The 15,966-nt window shown below is 42.2% G+C and overlaps 1 protein-coding gene across 3 annotated transcripts in view; it reads right to left on the bottom strand.

Moving 5' to 3' along the window:
- The window catches only part of SNAP47 (synaptosome associated protein 47), a 47,046-nt gene that overhangs the window by 15,820 nt on the left and 15,260 nt on the right, over positions 1-15,966 (bottom strand). For all 3 annotated transcript variants that reach the window (XR_008665517.1, XM_055333732.1, XM_055333730.1), the window contains exon 3: positions 2,358-2,848. Coding sequence is in view for 2 of the 3 variants with exons in the window: in XM_055333732.1 (XP_055189707.1) it covers positions 2,358-2,848 (491 nt within the window). In the remaining variant the exon portion in view is untranslated. The remainder of the gene's footprint in view (positions 1-2,357; positions 2,849-15,966) is intronic.

Genomic DNA, 15,966 nt, shown 5'->3' with positions numbered 1-15,966 from the left:
GTGGTGACGCTGCCACCTGCTGGTCACACGTTCTACCAACACTGCTCCTGGCTGGAGAAGAGGAGTACATTTCTGAGATGTCAAGTCATGGTTTCCACCTCCACTGCTTCTGTACTTTCCACCCTGGGACAGTGAAAACACCATCAGAGGCGACAGAGAGGGCTGCCCAGGCCTCCTGCAGAGGTCCCAGCAAGCCAGACATGGTGCTGCTCACAGCCCACATGCTGGCCTCTTCCCCAGCTCCCTTCTGCATAAACTCCTTGGGATGGGGTGGCCTCACCACGGGAGGATGGCCCCTCTTGCTCCGTGCAGTCACAGACCTCCTGCGGGAACCCACCCAGAGGCTGAAGTGGGCTGAGCGCAGGATGAAAACCCATATGTCATCCTGGTTGTGGTTCCACTCATTCCATACACACAGCCCCTGACTGTGACAGGCGAGGCCACACACCCCGTCATGCGAGCCACCCGCAATCTAGGTGTTGCTGGGAAGGTGTCTGCAGAGGTGGTGGAGGCCCAGCCCCAGCTGACTTTAGGTGAGGGAAACTGTCTGTGGCTTCCCTGAGGAAGAAGACATTCGGCCTGTGGTCAGCAGCCTTGGCCTGTACCCTTCCTGAGGGCGGGCCCTGCGGAGTCTGTACTCACCTAGCTTCCTGCAGCCAGACGACGGCCGCAGAGGCCCTGGCATGCACCTCCTTTTCCCCTCCAGCCCTGTCTGCACGTGGACACGTGGGGGCAGGGCCCAGAAAGCCTCTTCTCCCCTGCACAGTGCCACACTCTGTGCCACGTGTGCTCACAGCTGCCCCCTACACAGGACATTCAGTGCCATGTCCCTTCTCTGAAACCACCAGGCGGAGCTCCATGAGAACAGGGACTGTGGGTGCCTGGCACTACGCCTGGCGCAGGGAGTTCTGGTTCAGCAGCAGCAGAAGCAATGGCTGGAGGCACTCTGCATTGGGACCCAGCAGCCCTGAGTCTCTTCCTCCCACAGGAAAACAGCAGTGTGGGGGCAAGAGGTGGCCAACGGCCTGACCTGCTCAGAGTCTTAGGCTCGTGGCATTGCCCACCCTTCTCAGTCCTGCCCTGAGAGAGGGGCCAAAGAAAAATCTGGAAATGCTAAGGAAATAAGTTTTTAAATGAAGTTTTTACATTTTGGTGCTTATGGGACCAGATCTATCTTCAGGTATATTTCTTTTGAAACTTGAAGCCATCTAGAAATGTTCATGTGTTAGGGAAACAGGTTACATATTAGTGCTGAAATCAATCACTTCCGAGCAAAACGAAACCAGAACCGTAACAAACACTTCTCTAACTGTAAAAGATGTCCAGCAATCAAAGTTAATAAGAAGAGACTACTAGGCTGTTAGAAAAATCATTATAATGCAGACATAGGTCACCTATAATGCTAGCATTAGGAAATATGGTATTTTATGACTTTGGGATTTCTTTAGCTGGGCTCTAAAACAAACTTAATGGGAAAAATGCTAGATTAGACCATAGCAAAATTAAGGATTTCTGTAACGGAGAATGACAGTCTGGCAGAGGTACTGGTAGCCTCTAGAGCCAAGAAGGGATGCAAACCTACATGTGAGGAGCTCCTACAAATCACAAAAAATAAACAGCACAGTAGAAAAACAACAACAACAACAACAACAAAAAAGCCACACAATCCACAGAGAAAAATGCGTGAAGCCAGAAAGCAAATAAGGAGCGTCAGATGTTCCACATCACAATCAATGATAGACATGAAAATAAAGGCACCAGCGAGATGCTACCTGACACCATCTGGATGGCAAACTGACAAGTCAGATGACCCCAGGCTGCCCCAGGCAAGGCTGGGGCTTGGACCTGGGACTCTCTCTCAACCTCCAGGGCCACGCCCAATGCCACACACTCCCCACTAGGGGAGGCCTACAAACCTACAAAAACTATGCTGCAGTTCTCAGAGATTCTGATTTCTTAAACAGGTACCCAGAAGGCAGGCTGAGATGACCCTGATTGAGGCTGAGGTCAGGGGTGGAGGGACTGGATGCCTACCAGGGCAGGCGGGTCACACAGAGGAAAGGGGAAAATGCCTAACTTGGAGCCTGCCTCTGATCTGAAAGGGCCATCAAGCCCTCCTGCCCTCCGGGGAAACCCACATAGCACTCAGTGGGTGATAAATCTGAGCTCTGGGATTTACACACTCTGAGATGGCAAGTACTAAGTTGTTTTCATTCACAAACACATGGACAGTCACTGCTGCAGAGAAATCAGCAGCTGCTCCAAGTGACACAAGTGAACAGTGTACCCCAGGCATGCTACGTTCTGACTGCAAGTTTGGAGAAGGAGGCACACTCCAAATGCCAATGCTCACTTACCTGCCTGCCAGACTGAGCAGCCCTTCTCTATTGGGGAAGACGATCTGGCACTTCTGGGCATCAAGGCGTCTTCTAACAGCTCCATCTTCTTGCTGAACTGCACCTCCAAAATGGGGATAGCTTCTGACATCTTGGCAGATATCAAGCGATAAGCTATGTCTGGCCTCCCAATGAACCGCTGTCGGATGCTAATTTCATAAGGCGTGTGAACCTTAATGTCATCTATATCTTCTCTTTCGAATCTGTGCATGAGCAAAGAACAGGAGTCATGGATTTCCAACCCAGACACAAGGATGGTGAGACTTCCTGCTTTAACATGAGATGCATTCCCTTGGGAGATAACAGCAGGAATTCGGACCACTACCCCTTCTTTTCCAAGAACTTTGGGACTAGCCATTGAGGTGCTTTCCTTGGGGTTTGTTTCTGCTGGCATCTTCCAAAGCTTGGAACTAAATGGCCACCAAGAAGGGGACTCCAGCTCCGTCAGCAACCTAAAAGACCAAACAAAACACAGTCAACTGAGTTTGAATATTTTCTTCAAAACTGCCTTAGGCTTCATAAAGCAGCTAACCATTTTATAGTGTTCTTTTCCACAAGCACTCCATGAAGCAAAGAGCAGGAATTACTACCTGCATGTTTTAGAAAAGAAAATTGAGGCTAAGAGCAGATCTCTTAGGCTTACAGACTACAAAGCCATCAATAGTAAACACACAACAGAAACACACATCTTCTGACTAGAAATGTTACCCTTTTCACCCTGGACCCTAGCTAATTCTGACTCAAAATAAATCCTGACCTCAATCTGCAGGGAGCTGTCTGATGGAACTTTCTGCAGGAATCTGTCCTGTCCAATGTGGTAACAAGCACATGTGGCTACTGGGTCCCTGGAGTGTGGCTGATATAATGAGGGACTGATTTTAAACTTAACTACATGTGGCTAGTGGGTACCACAGTGGATGGCAACACTATAAAATAACTGCAAATAACACCAAGAGATCTACCTTGTGCTGAAAAAAATGGAAGCAGGAAAGGAAAAGCAAAGGAACAAGGACCAAATGGTATAAACAAAAAATAAATATCAAGATGGTAGAGTTAGACTCAGCCATATTAGTATTTATACTAAACATAAATAGACTAACTCCTCTATTTTATTTTATTTTTTTAAATAAATTTTTATTTATTTATGATAGTCACACACACACACACACACACACACACACACACACAGAGAGAGAGGCAGAGACACAGGCAGAGGGAGAAGCAGGCCCCATGCACCGGGAGCCCGATGTGGGATTCGATCCCGGGTCTCCAGGATCACGCCCTGGGCCAAAGGCAGGCGCCAAACCACTGCGCCACCCAGGGATCCCTAACTCCTCTAATTTAAAGGCGTATTGTCATCCTGGATTAAAGACATAAACCAACAAACTATAGCTATATCTTGTTCACAAGAGACTCTGAAATATAAGGACACAGACACATCAAAAGCAAATGGATTGGAAAAAAGATCGTGCCAAAAGTAAACTCTAAGATAAGGGGTGTTATCAGGAATAAAGACAGACAATGCATAATAGTAAGAGAGTCAATTTGAAAAAAAAAAGACAATTCTAAAACATATCTAACAAAATTTCAAAATTCATTAAGCAAAAATTAACAAAACTAAAAGGAGAAATAATCACAGTTGTAGATTTTAATATGTTTCTCTCCATAATTAACACAGCAAGAAGACAAAAATGATTAATAATATAAACACTATTTAATCCACTCAGCCTGACTGATATTTATTGAAACATCACCCAACTGCTGAATGTACACCCTTTTAAAGTGTACTCAGAAGATTAAGAAAAAGACTATAACACATCTCAATAAATTTCAAGTATTGAAATCCTACAGAGCGTACCCTCTGTCCCCAAAGAAATGAAATTAATAACAGAAGATTTGTAGAAAATCCTCAAATATTTGGAGATTAAGCACAATTCTAAATAAAGGGAATCAGAAAATATCTGAAATGAATGAAACCAAATAATATGCAGGAAATGGCTGGATGCAAATGGAACAGTCATGAGTAAAATTTATGGCTCTCAATGCACGCATTTGAAAACTTCTTAGGTTTAAAATAAGTGACTTAAGCTTCTGTTGCAAAAAGTTATAAATTAAACCCAAAGAAGAAGGAAAAGCAGAAATCAATGAAATTGAAAAAAGAAAAAATGAACAAAGCCAAAAGTTAGTTCTTTGAAGTAATTTTATTATTTTTTTAAGATTTTATTTATTCATGAGGGTAGCCTCGGTGGCTCAGCGGTTTAGTGCCACCTTCGGCCCAGGGCCTGGTCCTGGAGACCAGGGATGAAGTCCCACGTCGCGCTCCCTGCATGGAGCCTGCTTCTCCCTCTCCTGTGTCTCTGTGTCTCTCATGCATAAATAAGTAAAATCTTAAAAAAAAAAAAAAGATTTTATTTATTCATGAGAGACTCACAGAGAGAAGCAAGACACAGGCAAAGGGAGAAGCAGGCTCCCTGCGGGGAGCCCGATGTGGGACTTGATCCCAGGACCCCAGTATAATGCCCTGAGCCAAAGGTAGATGCTCAATCACTGAGCCACCCAGGTGCCCCTCTTCGAAGTAATTAAAATAATTAAACCCTTACAAGAAATGATCAAGAAAAAAAAAAAGAAAATGCATATTATCAATATCAGGAATAAAAACAGAGGCTTCACCATAGATACTTTAGGCCTTGAAAGGCTTCTAGGGAATATCATACCCAGCTTTACACTAATGATTGGGACAACAGTAAGTAGACAACATATTTAAAAAACCCAACCTTCTAAAATTGAAGCAAGAAGTAGTTTAAGAATATGAATACACAGGGTAGCTGGTGGTTCAGTTGGTTAAGCGCCTGCTTTTGGCTTAGGACATGATCCTAAGGTCCTAGGATCAAGCCCTGCACCTGGCTCTCTGCTCAGTGGGGAGTCTGCTTCTTCCTCTGCCCTCTGCTTCCCCCTGCTTGTGCTCATGCTGTCTCTCAGTTAAATAAATAAATCAAATCGTAAAAAAAAAGGAAAAAGAATATGAATACTCATAACAAAGTGGCAGCAAGAGAAATCTGGCAAAATCTCATTTATGAATGTACCAAAAATAATAAATACCTTAGGGTTAAATTTAACCAAGGAAGTGAAACACTTGTACTCTGAAACCTATCAGACATTGATAAACTGAACATGACACAAATGGAAATAAATACTATGCTCATGGATTGGAAGGATTAATATTGTTAAAATGTCCATACTACCTAACACAATCTACATATTTAATGAAATCCCTTTCAAAATACCAAATGCATTTTTCACAGAGCTAGAAAAAGTAATTATAAAGTTTGTATGGAACCACAAAAAACCTCAACTAGCCAAAGTGATCTTGAGAAATAAGAACAAAGCTGGAGGTATCATAATCCCAGATTTCAGGATATACTACACAAAGCTGCAGTTATCAAAACAGTACAGGACTGGCACAAAAACAGACACAGATCAAAGGAAAAGAATTGAAAGCCCAGAAGCACACCCACACTTTCATGGTCAATCTATGACAAAAGAGGCAAGAATATACAACAGGGAAAGGACAGTCTTTTCAACAATGGTGTTGGTAAAACTAGACAGTCACATGCAAAAGAATGAAACAGGACCCTTTCTTACACCACACACAAAAATAAGCTCAAAATAGATTAATGGCTTAAATATGGGACTTGAATCCATAAAGCTCCTAAAAGAAAACGTATATAGTAATTGCCTGGACTTTAGCCTTAGTAACATACGGAACTGTCTCTTTAGACAATGGAAACAAAAGTGAAAACAAACTGTTGGGACTACATCAAAATAAAAATCTTCTATACCGGGCACTTGGGTGGCTCAGCAGTTGAGTGTCTGCCTTTGACTCAGGTCATGATCCTCGGGTCCTTGGACTGAGTCCCACATCGGGCTCCCCACACGGAGCCTGCTTCTCCCTCTATGTTTCTGTTTCTGTCTCTCTCTCTCTCTCTGTGTGTCTCTCATGAATAAATAAATAAAATCTTAAAAAAAAAAAGCTTATGCACAGCAAAGGAAATCATCACTGACAAAACAAAAAGCCAACCTACTGAATGGAAAAAGATATTTGCAAATGATACATCTGATAAGGGATTAATATCCAAAATATATAAAGAACTTATACAATTAATCACCAAAACAAACAAGCAATCGAATTAAAAAATGGGCAGAGGATCTGAATAGGCATTTTTCCAAAGAAGACATCCATGTGGCCAAGAGACGTGAAAAGATCTAAACATCACTCACCATCAGGGAAATACAAATCAAAACCACAACACTCCTAACTCTGGGAAACGAACTAGGGGTGGTGGAAGGGGAGGAGGGCGGGGGGTGGGGGTGAATGGGTGACGGGCACTGAGGGGGGCACTTGATGGGATGAGCACTGGGTGTTATTCTGTATGTTGGCAAATTAAACACCAATAAAAAATAAATTTATTATATAAAAAAAGAGGTATCACCTCATACCTGTCAGAATGGCTAAAATTAACAACACAGGAAACAACAGGTGTTGGTGAGGATGTGTTGAAAGGGGAACCCTCTTATACTGTTGGTGGGCAAACTGGTGCAGGCACTGTGGAAAACAGTATGGAGGGTCCTCAAAAATTAAAAATAGAATTGCCATATGATCCAATAATTCCACTACTGGGTATTTACCTAAAGAAAATAAGAACACTAGCGATAAAGATATATGCACCCCTATGTTTACTGTAGCCAAACTATGTAGCCAAACAACCCAAGGGTCTCCATACATGAATGAATAATGAAGCGCTCTCTCTCTCTCTCTCTCTCTCTCTCTCTCTCTCTCACACACACACACACACACACACACACACAGGAATATTACTTAGTCACAAAAAAGAACGAAACCTTGCCATTTGTAACAATGTGGATGGAGATAGAGTGTATTATGCTGAGTGAAATAAGACAAAAACAAACACTACATGACTTCACTTATATGTAGAATAAGCAAATAAATAAAACAAACAAAAAAGCAGAAACAGACCTGTAAATACAGAGAACTGTTGGCTGCTGAAGGGGATGGGGCCTGCGGAAGGGGCAAAATGGTTGAAGGGGATGGGGTATTACCGGCTTCCAGTTATGGAATGAATAAGTCATAGGGACGAAAGGCACAGCATAGGGAATATGGTCAATGGTATTGTACTAGCGTCTCTGGTGACAGATGGTAGTTACATGTGTGGTGAGCGTAGCATTAAGTATAAACTTGCCAAATCACTACAACATACATCTGAAATTAATGGAACATGTCTGTCAACTAAACTTCAATGCAAAAAAAAAAAAGGGCATGGATGCCTTCCTCTAACTGGAACAGTGTCAGAAAAGGTACCTGAGCCACCTCAACATCCACCATTACCTGGCTGCACTAGGGTTCCTTCCCCTAAGTGGATGGTGGTAGAGAACACCACATGAAAGGCCAGGGGCAACAAGGGAAACCTTACCAGTCTGTAGAGGGGGATGGTAACAAGACCTCCCTAATTCTCCCAGCTAGGGCACGGTGGTGAGGAAGCAAAAAATCCCACTCCCAGCCAGCAGCAACAGGTGTCTGTACCTACCCCAAGGCATGAACAAGGGCCAAATGGGGAAATGAGGGCTCTGACCCTCACACGGCAGTAAGAGGAATCAGTTTTTTTTTTTTTAAGAGAGAAAGACAGACAGTGGGGGAGGGAGGGAATCTCAAGCAGGCTCCACACTCACCATGGAGCTGAATGTGGGACTTGATCTCACAAGCCTGTGATCACAACCTGAGCCAAGATCAAGAGTTGGACACTTAATGGATGGAGTCACCCAGGCACCCCAAGAGGAATCAGCTTCTTACTCCTGGGATGCCATGTCAGGGAAAGCTCTGCAAAAACAGAAAAATAATATCCAGAGTCTTAATACCCAAATTGTCCAAGATACAATGAAGAATTACTTACAATGCCAAGAACCAGGAAAATCTCCACTGAAATTAAAAACGTAAGCAAATGCCAAAACTAGGATGAAACGATGGACTTACTAGACAAAGATTCTAAAGCACTGTCATAAAAGTATTTCCATAAGCTATTATGGACATGCTGGAAATAGATTAAGAACCAGAAAGTCTTAGCAGAGAAACAGGAGAAACAATAAAGTACCTGGGAATTTTTGAACTTAGAAATATAATAACTGATATAAAAAAATGGGTAGATGTAAACTGCTGCATGAGATGATAAAAGAATCCATGAAATTAAAGATCAAAGAACAGAAATTACCCATGTGAACAACAGAGAGAAAAATACTAAAAACAATGACAACAAACCCAAAACTGAACATTCGTATCACCAGTACTCCAGCTGGAGGAGAGAGAGAGAGGGTAGGGCCAGAAAACAGCTCAAACAAATCTGACCATTTCCCAAATCAAGCAAAAAAATATAAGCCCATAGATTCAAAAAAATAAAACCTCATTAGACCCACATAGCATAAAATCAAAAAAATTACTGTGAACTGATGTTAAATAGACAAAAAATCCTGACAGCAGTAGGAGAGACTCACCTACAGGAGGAAACCAATTGCTTGTCAGAAACCATGGAGGCTGGAAAGAAGTGGCACAATGGTTTTCAGTGCTCCAAGAAAAGAACTGTCACTTCAAAATTCCATATTGAGTGAAACTTTTCTTCAGGAATAAAGAGGAAATTTAATTATTCTCAGAGGAAGAAAACCCACAAAGAAACTGCTGCTAGTAGGTCTGCCCTAAAAGAATGTCTCAAAGAAATGGATGAATCAGAAAGGAATCGCTGAGGGCAGGAATCCTGGAACATCAGGAAGGAGGGTAGAAAAACAGAGTAAAAATATAGGGAAATAAAATATACTTTTTTTTTCTCTTGAGCTGGCTAAAATATGTATGGCATTTGAAGTAAAAATTACAACACTGATGTGGTTCTCAAGTAGGCAAATGAAGTCAAGAGATAATTAACTTATACATCCTTTCTATGAATCAGGCAGGGTAAAGCGACATAAAGACAGGTTAGGTTTCTACATAGTTCTCAATCTGGTAAAATGCCAACCACCAGAACACTGGGACCAATTATGCATATATAATGTAATACTGAGAGCGATGAAGATGAAGAATCTATGTAAGGAGATAACATTCAAAACAGTGTAGGTAAGTCACAATGCAATCTGAAATAATATTCAGGTAACCTACAGGAGGCAGGGGGGAGAAAAGAAATGAACAGAGGGAATAAGTAACAAAAAATAAAATAGCAGATTTAAGTGTTTTTATACACTAATAATTACATTGCTAGGATGGCAAAACTGCTCCAGATTCTATCCAATTTCTATCAAAATCCCACCTAGCTCTTGTGCAGAAACTAGCTAGTTGATCCTAAAATTCATACAGAAATGCAAGGGACCCAGAATAGCCAAAACAATCTTGAAAAAGAATAAAGTTGGTGGAGTTCCCACTACCTGAGTGCAAAGCTTACTATGAAGCTACAGAAATAAAGATGGTGTGGTACTGCCATAAGGTCACACACATGGATTACTGATAGAACTCAGTCCAGAAACAAACCTTTACATGTAGGGTCAACTGGTCTCCAACAAGGATGACAAGACAATTCAATGGGGGAAACAGTGAGATATTGCTGAGACCACTGGATATCTACACACAAAGAAAAGAAGTTGGACCCATTTCTCATGCTATGAACTCCAAGTGGATCACAGACCTAAACAGAAAGGCTAAAAAAGAGTAAACCTCTGTGACTTTGGACTAGGCAATGAATCATGTAGGACATCAAAGGCAAGTGACGAAAGAAAAACGGATACAGTGGATCTCATCAGGCAGCCAGAGCAGGGCTACAGGCGCAGGAGGTGCATGCAGTCAGGCCCTGGTGTCCCAGCATCCCAAGGAGGAGCTGAGGACGCAGCCACGAAGAGAGCCTGGGCACAAGAATGCCACAGTTTTCTGCCCTGGTCCCATGGTATGCTCCAGGGAGGGAAGTCCCCTTGGCAGTGTCTGAAGGTGGGAAGCTGCAAAGCTCTGAAATGCTGATTTTTTGAATGGAAAAGATCAATGTTGGGATGCCTGGGGGGCTAAGCAGTTAAAGCGTCTGCCTTCGGCTAAGGGCTTGATCCTGGAGTCCTGGGATCGAGTCCCATGCGCTCCCTGCATGCAGCCTGCTTCTCCCTCTGCCGGTGTGTCTGCTTCTCTTTCTCTCAGTGTGTGTGTGTCTGTGAATAAATAAATACAATCTTAAAAAAAAAAAGAACAGAATATTTGGTACTAGTATGTTGAAACCAAAAATAAAAACAACAAAGGATTTTCTCTGGTCATTAAAACAGAGAAGCCAAAATAAGAAACAGACTTTGCTACATCTGTTGGGTTGGACAAGTTTTTCCCACCATGAACACAGAAGAAAATGGATGAATTCTGTTTTTGAATATGTATAAATGATTCTCTTGCTGTAAGTTATTTTAAGAAGAAAAAATTAATTAAACAGTCATGAGCTGGGGGCATTATAACATGTTTTGAGAATTGTTCTAAAGTACAAAGTGGGGTACCTGGATGGCTCAGTCTGCAGAGCATGTGACTCTTGATCCTGGGGTCTTGAGTTCAAATCCCATGTTTGGCATAGATATTACTTAAAAAAAAAAAAAAAAAAAAGCTAAAGCACAAAAAGTGTAAAGATTGTTATTTCCAAACTCGACTCTTCAACCAAATGACACAATCTGCACATCTTTTGTGAATATTATGAAGGTCACTGATGGGACTTAAAGTTGATAACATGAAGCCTGAGGAGAAAAATATCTATTTGGGGGATGCCTGAGTGGCTCAGTGGCCTTTGGCTCAGGTCCTGATGCCAGGGTCCTGGGATCGAGTCCCACATAGGGCTCCCCACACAGAGCCTGCTTCTCCCTTTGCCTGTGTCTATCATGAATAAATAAGTAAAACCTTAAAAAAAAAAAAAAGAAAAAGAAAATATCTACTTGGAAAGTTTAAGACAAAACTTCTTTTATTCAATCTGTTCTATTTAGTTCTAAAATAAATTGTGTTTGATTCCTTGGAGAAAAAAAAATTAAAGTTCTCTGCTTCAAAAAATACCTTCAAGTAAGTAAAATGAAGGCACCTGGGTGGCATAGTTAAATATCTGACTCTTGATTTCGGCTCAGGTCATGATCTCAGGGTTATGAGATTGAGCCTCCTATCAGGCTCTGTGCTCAGCAGGGGTCTGCTTGAGATTCTCTCTTTCTCCCTCTGTCTCTCCCCCTCCCAAGACTAAAATAAATAAATCTTAAAAACAAAACAAAAAAAGGGGGCAGCCTGGGTGGCTCAGCGGTTTAGTGCCGCCTTCAGTCCAGGGTGTGATCCTGGAGATCTGGGATGGAGTCCCATGCCAGGCTTCCTACATGGAGCCTGCTTTTCCCTCTGCCTGTGTCTCTGCCTCTCTGTCTCTCATGAATTTAAAAAAAAAAAAAAAAAAAAAAGGTAAAACAACAATCCACAGAAAGGGAGCAAATACTTTCAAATCATATATACCATAGAGAGACTTCTATCCAGAATATATAAGGAATTCTTACCAACTCCATAATAAAAACATGACAACATAAAAAACACTCAAATGATCTGAAAACATATGGAAAAAAAGCACATGAAAAGATGCTCATTATCATTAGGAAAATGAAAATCAATACCCCAGTGAGATGCCACCTTGCACCCACTAGAAGAGTTATAATAAAAAAGGCTGGTGATAACAAGTGTTGATTAGGTTGTGGAGAAACTGGAGCCTTCCAAATACTGGCAGAGACATAAAATGGTGCAGCCACTTTGGAAAACAATTGGTCAGTTTCTCAAAATGTTAAGGACCCAGCAATTTCCCTCCCAAGGGAAATGAAAACAAATGTTCATAGGAACACTTGTACACAAGTGTCCACAGCAGCACTATTCATAATAGCAGCAAAGCAGAAACAACAAAACATCCATCAAAACCGGTAATGGATAAACAAAATGTGATATATTAATAGATAATACAACAGAATATTAGTCAGAAGTACAAAGCAACAAGGCACCTGGCTGATTCAGTCAGTAGAACATGTGACTCTTTGATCTCAGTGTTGTGAATTCAAGCCCATGTTGGGCATGGAGCCTACCTAAAAACAAAAGAAAGAAGAAAGAAGGAAGAAGAAGAAATATGAAGTAACAAAGTACTTCTTAAATATATCCTTATATCCTACAACAAGGATGAACCCCCAAAAACATGGTATGTATGTTAACTCCTTAAAAAAGAGAAGACTACACAGAAAGAGCAGATCAGTGGTGACCTGGGCAGGGTGAGAAGAGAATGACTGCCAAAGGGCTTGAGGCAACCTGTGGGAGTGACAGAAATGTCCTAAAATTGGACTATAGTGATATCTACACAACTCTGTAAATTGAAGAAAAATTGATGAATTGTTCACATACAATGAGTAAATCATATGGTATGTAAATTAGAAGGCTATTTAAAAAAATCTAAGACACATCAGAATAAAACTTCAGAATATCTAGGATAGGGAGGAAAAAATAGCCACAATCCTACACGACTTAGCAATAGCATATAGCAGGAAGACAACGGAAAACATTGTCAAAGTGCTGAGCTACATTAGGCTCAACTGTGAAGAGTCAACTGTCATTCCACAGTGCCATTTTCCAACATCTGAGCACTGAGGCCATACTCATAGATGCCAGTGAAAACACAACCAAACTAATTACCTCAACAACTAGATTCCAGCAAACTCCTGATATCAAAACCAACTTGTCTTCATTTCATTTAAAGAAAGATATAGAATACCAAGAAGTAGGAAGCATATAATCAGAATTTTAATATATGTAAACAAATTTGTTTTCTAGAAGTTCTATGGGGCCCTTTTGCTGCTTTTTATCATGGAGAGGCCAACACAGAGGTTTCAAACATCATGAACTGAAGTGGCTTTCCTGCCAGAGGGAACTCAAAGAGACAAGATGTATTTCCTTTTCCCTTGACAGGAGCCAGATAGCTAAGATTTTTTTCAGTTCACTAGCTGAACGGAGAGACAAGGCAAGAGAAACTTCAATGATCACACACAACAAAGAAGACATGGTTTGCAAAAATAGTTTGGAAAAGATACAAAGGTCAGCCCCAATCCTCAATAAGTAAAAACCACCAATCCCCAAGGAGTAGGAGAAATAGGTTTCCAGAGTGAATCAGTCAGCTTGGGCTGCTATAACAAAAATACCACAAACTGGGGCACCTGGGTGGCTCAGTGGTTGATTGTCTGCCTTCAGCTCAGGCTGTGATCCCGGAGTCCTGGGATTGAGTCCTTCATCGGGCTCCCTGCACAGAGCCTGCTTCTCCCTCTGCCTGTGTCTCTGCCACTCTGTCTCTCATGAATAAATAAAATCTTAAAAAAAAAAAACAAAAAACTGCATGGCCTGAGCAACAGACTGATTTCTCAGTTATAGAGACTGGGAAGCTTAAGATTAGGGTGCCAGCAGATCTGGTTTTGTGGGAGAGCTCTCTCCCTGGCTTGGAAATGGCTGCCTTCCCATGTCCTCACATAGCAAAGAAAGGTCTCTAGCCTCTTCCACTTATCCCATTGTGGGGGCTCCACTCTCATGACCTCATCTAAACCTAATCACCTCCTAAAGGCTCTGCTTCCTTACACCATCACAATGAGGGGTGACTTCAGTATATGAGTATCAAGGAAACAAATACTTAGTCCATAACAGAGTTACCACAACCATAACAGAATGTATAGTTTCCAAGAAAAAAATTACAAAACATACAAAGAAAGAAGTATGGTCATTCACAAGGCCCATTACCATTTCTTAGGAAACTCTAATATTTTGATTATTTGTCAAAGATGTTACACCAAAATCTTAAATATATTCAATGAGCGAAAGGAAACTATAACAAATAACTGAAAGGAAAAAAAAAATGAAAACAAGAATATCAGTAAAAAGACAGAAATTATGAAAAGAAACCAAATTCTAGAGCTGAAAAATACAATAACTGAAATGAAAAACTCACCAGAGGGATTCAACAGCAGATGTGGGCAGGGAGAACAGAGAATCAGCAAATTTGAAGGTAATATCTTTGAAATTACCCAGTCTGACAGGCAGAAAAAATGAATACAGCTTAAACAATCTGTGGGACACTATCAAGCATCCACAAATGTATTACAGGAATCCCAGATAGACAAGAAAGGGGCAGAAAAGTAATCCGAGGAAACACTGGGCTGAAAACTTCCCAAATCTGATGAAAGATATGAACGTACACATTCAAGAAGCTCACCAAACACCCAGGAGGATAAACTTAAAAAGATCCACACTGAGATACATTATAAAGTGTTGAAACTCAAAGACAAAAAAAGAGTTTTGAAAGCAGGAAGAGAAAAGTGACCTGTCACATTCAGGAGAGTCACAATAAGTGGCCCAATGTAATCAAGCAGCCCCCAAGGAGCTGGCTCACCCACCTGGAGAATGGAGCCATACTGGAGACTCAGCACTGGGGTCTCCAGATTAGGCGTGCAGCAGTGGCTGTGGCCAGGCTGGCCTTAGTGAATTGAAGTCCACATTGCTGAGCCCCCTCATAACTTCCATCCCTGTTACCATGGCCACTTTGCTCATGGGCCCATTGGTTTAGGAGATGCTGGGGAAATAGGCTGACTGGTACCCAGAGAACAGGTCATCTTATCCACATGGTTATCACAGTCCTCCTCTGCTGAAGAGACTGGTGGAGCATTCACACAGGTTACATCTTTGCCTCTTGTCCCACTAGAGAAGTGTATCCACATACTTCTACCCTAGACCTCCTTGTCGTGAAGTTTCTAATTGTGTTTCCTCCATTCCCCAAACATCCAGCCAAACCACTGGCCACAGCCAAGCAGTATGCAGTTGACCTCTGGCCATTCCTCCTTCCAAGGAAATGGCTGAGCAGAGTACCACATAGTGGTCACCAGTCTTAGGAGAGGACTCTAAACACTTCTGCCCATAGCATCTTGGTACTGCCATTTACCACAGAACACAACGTGGTCAATCACTGGATGGGGTAATACCTAACCCAGCTTTACTTATGTAGAGAAGAGACAGAACGAAATCAGTTCCAATATTAGGCAGTGGTCTCTCTTGGCCAGCAGGTCCCCCAGCAGCCGACACAGGGCAACTGGCTTATACATATCCCTGTAATGCTGCAGTTCAAGCACGCCCCCCCGCCTCCCCCCCCCCCCCCCGCAGTCTGAAATACGGAAAGCTGGGGGTGTGCCTGAGAGCCACTAACATGTATGCTTGTGTAGGACAAAAGAGTACTGGCTGAGCTTGTAACAGGGAAAGCGATTTCCCTACTAGGGGATAAGCTGGCACAGACTGTGTGTTCCAGCCCTAAGACCCATCCTCATGAGGCTGAGAGTGGGTCAGAAGACTGTATACACAAGACTACTCACTCAACACAATGATTTTCCAGGTGCATAGCTTGAAGTTCTGCCCCCTGAAAGGATTTCCCTTCACCACTGTGGACTTCTGGGTGATGCCTCCATATTGCACAAAACCATC

The sequence above is a fragment of the Nyctereutes procyonoides genome, unplaced genomic scaffold (assembly GCF_905146905.1).
Source record: "Nyctereutes procyonoides isolate TBG_1078 unplaced genomic scaffold, NYPRO_anot_genome, whole genome shotgun sequence".
Lineage (NCBI taxonomy): Eukaryota > Metazoa > Chordata > Mammalia > Carnivora > Canidae > Nyctereutes > Nyctereutes procyonoides.
This window is presented reverse-complemented; position numbering and strand designations above follow the sequence as displayed.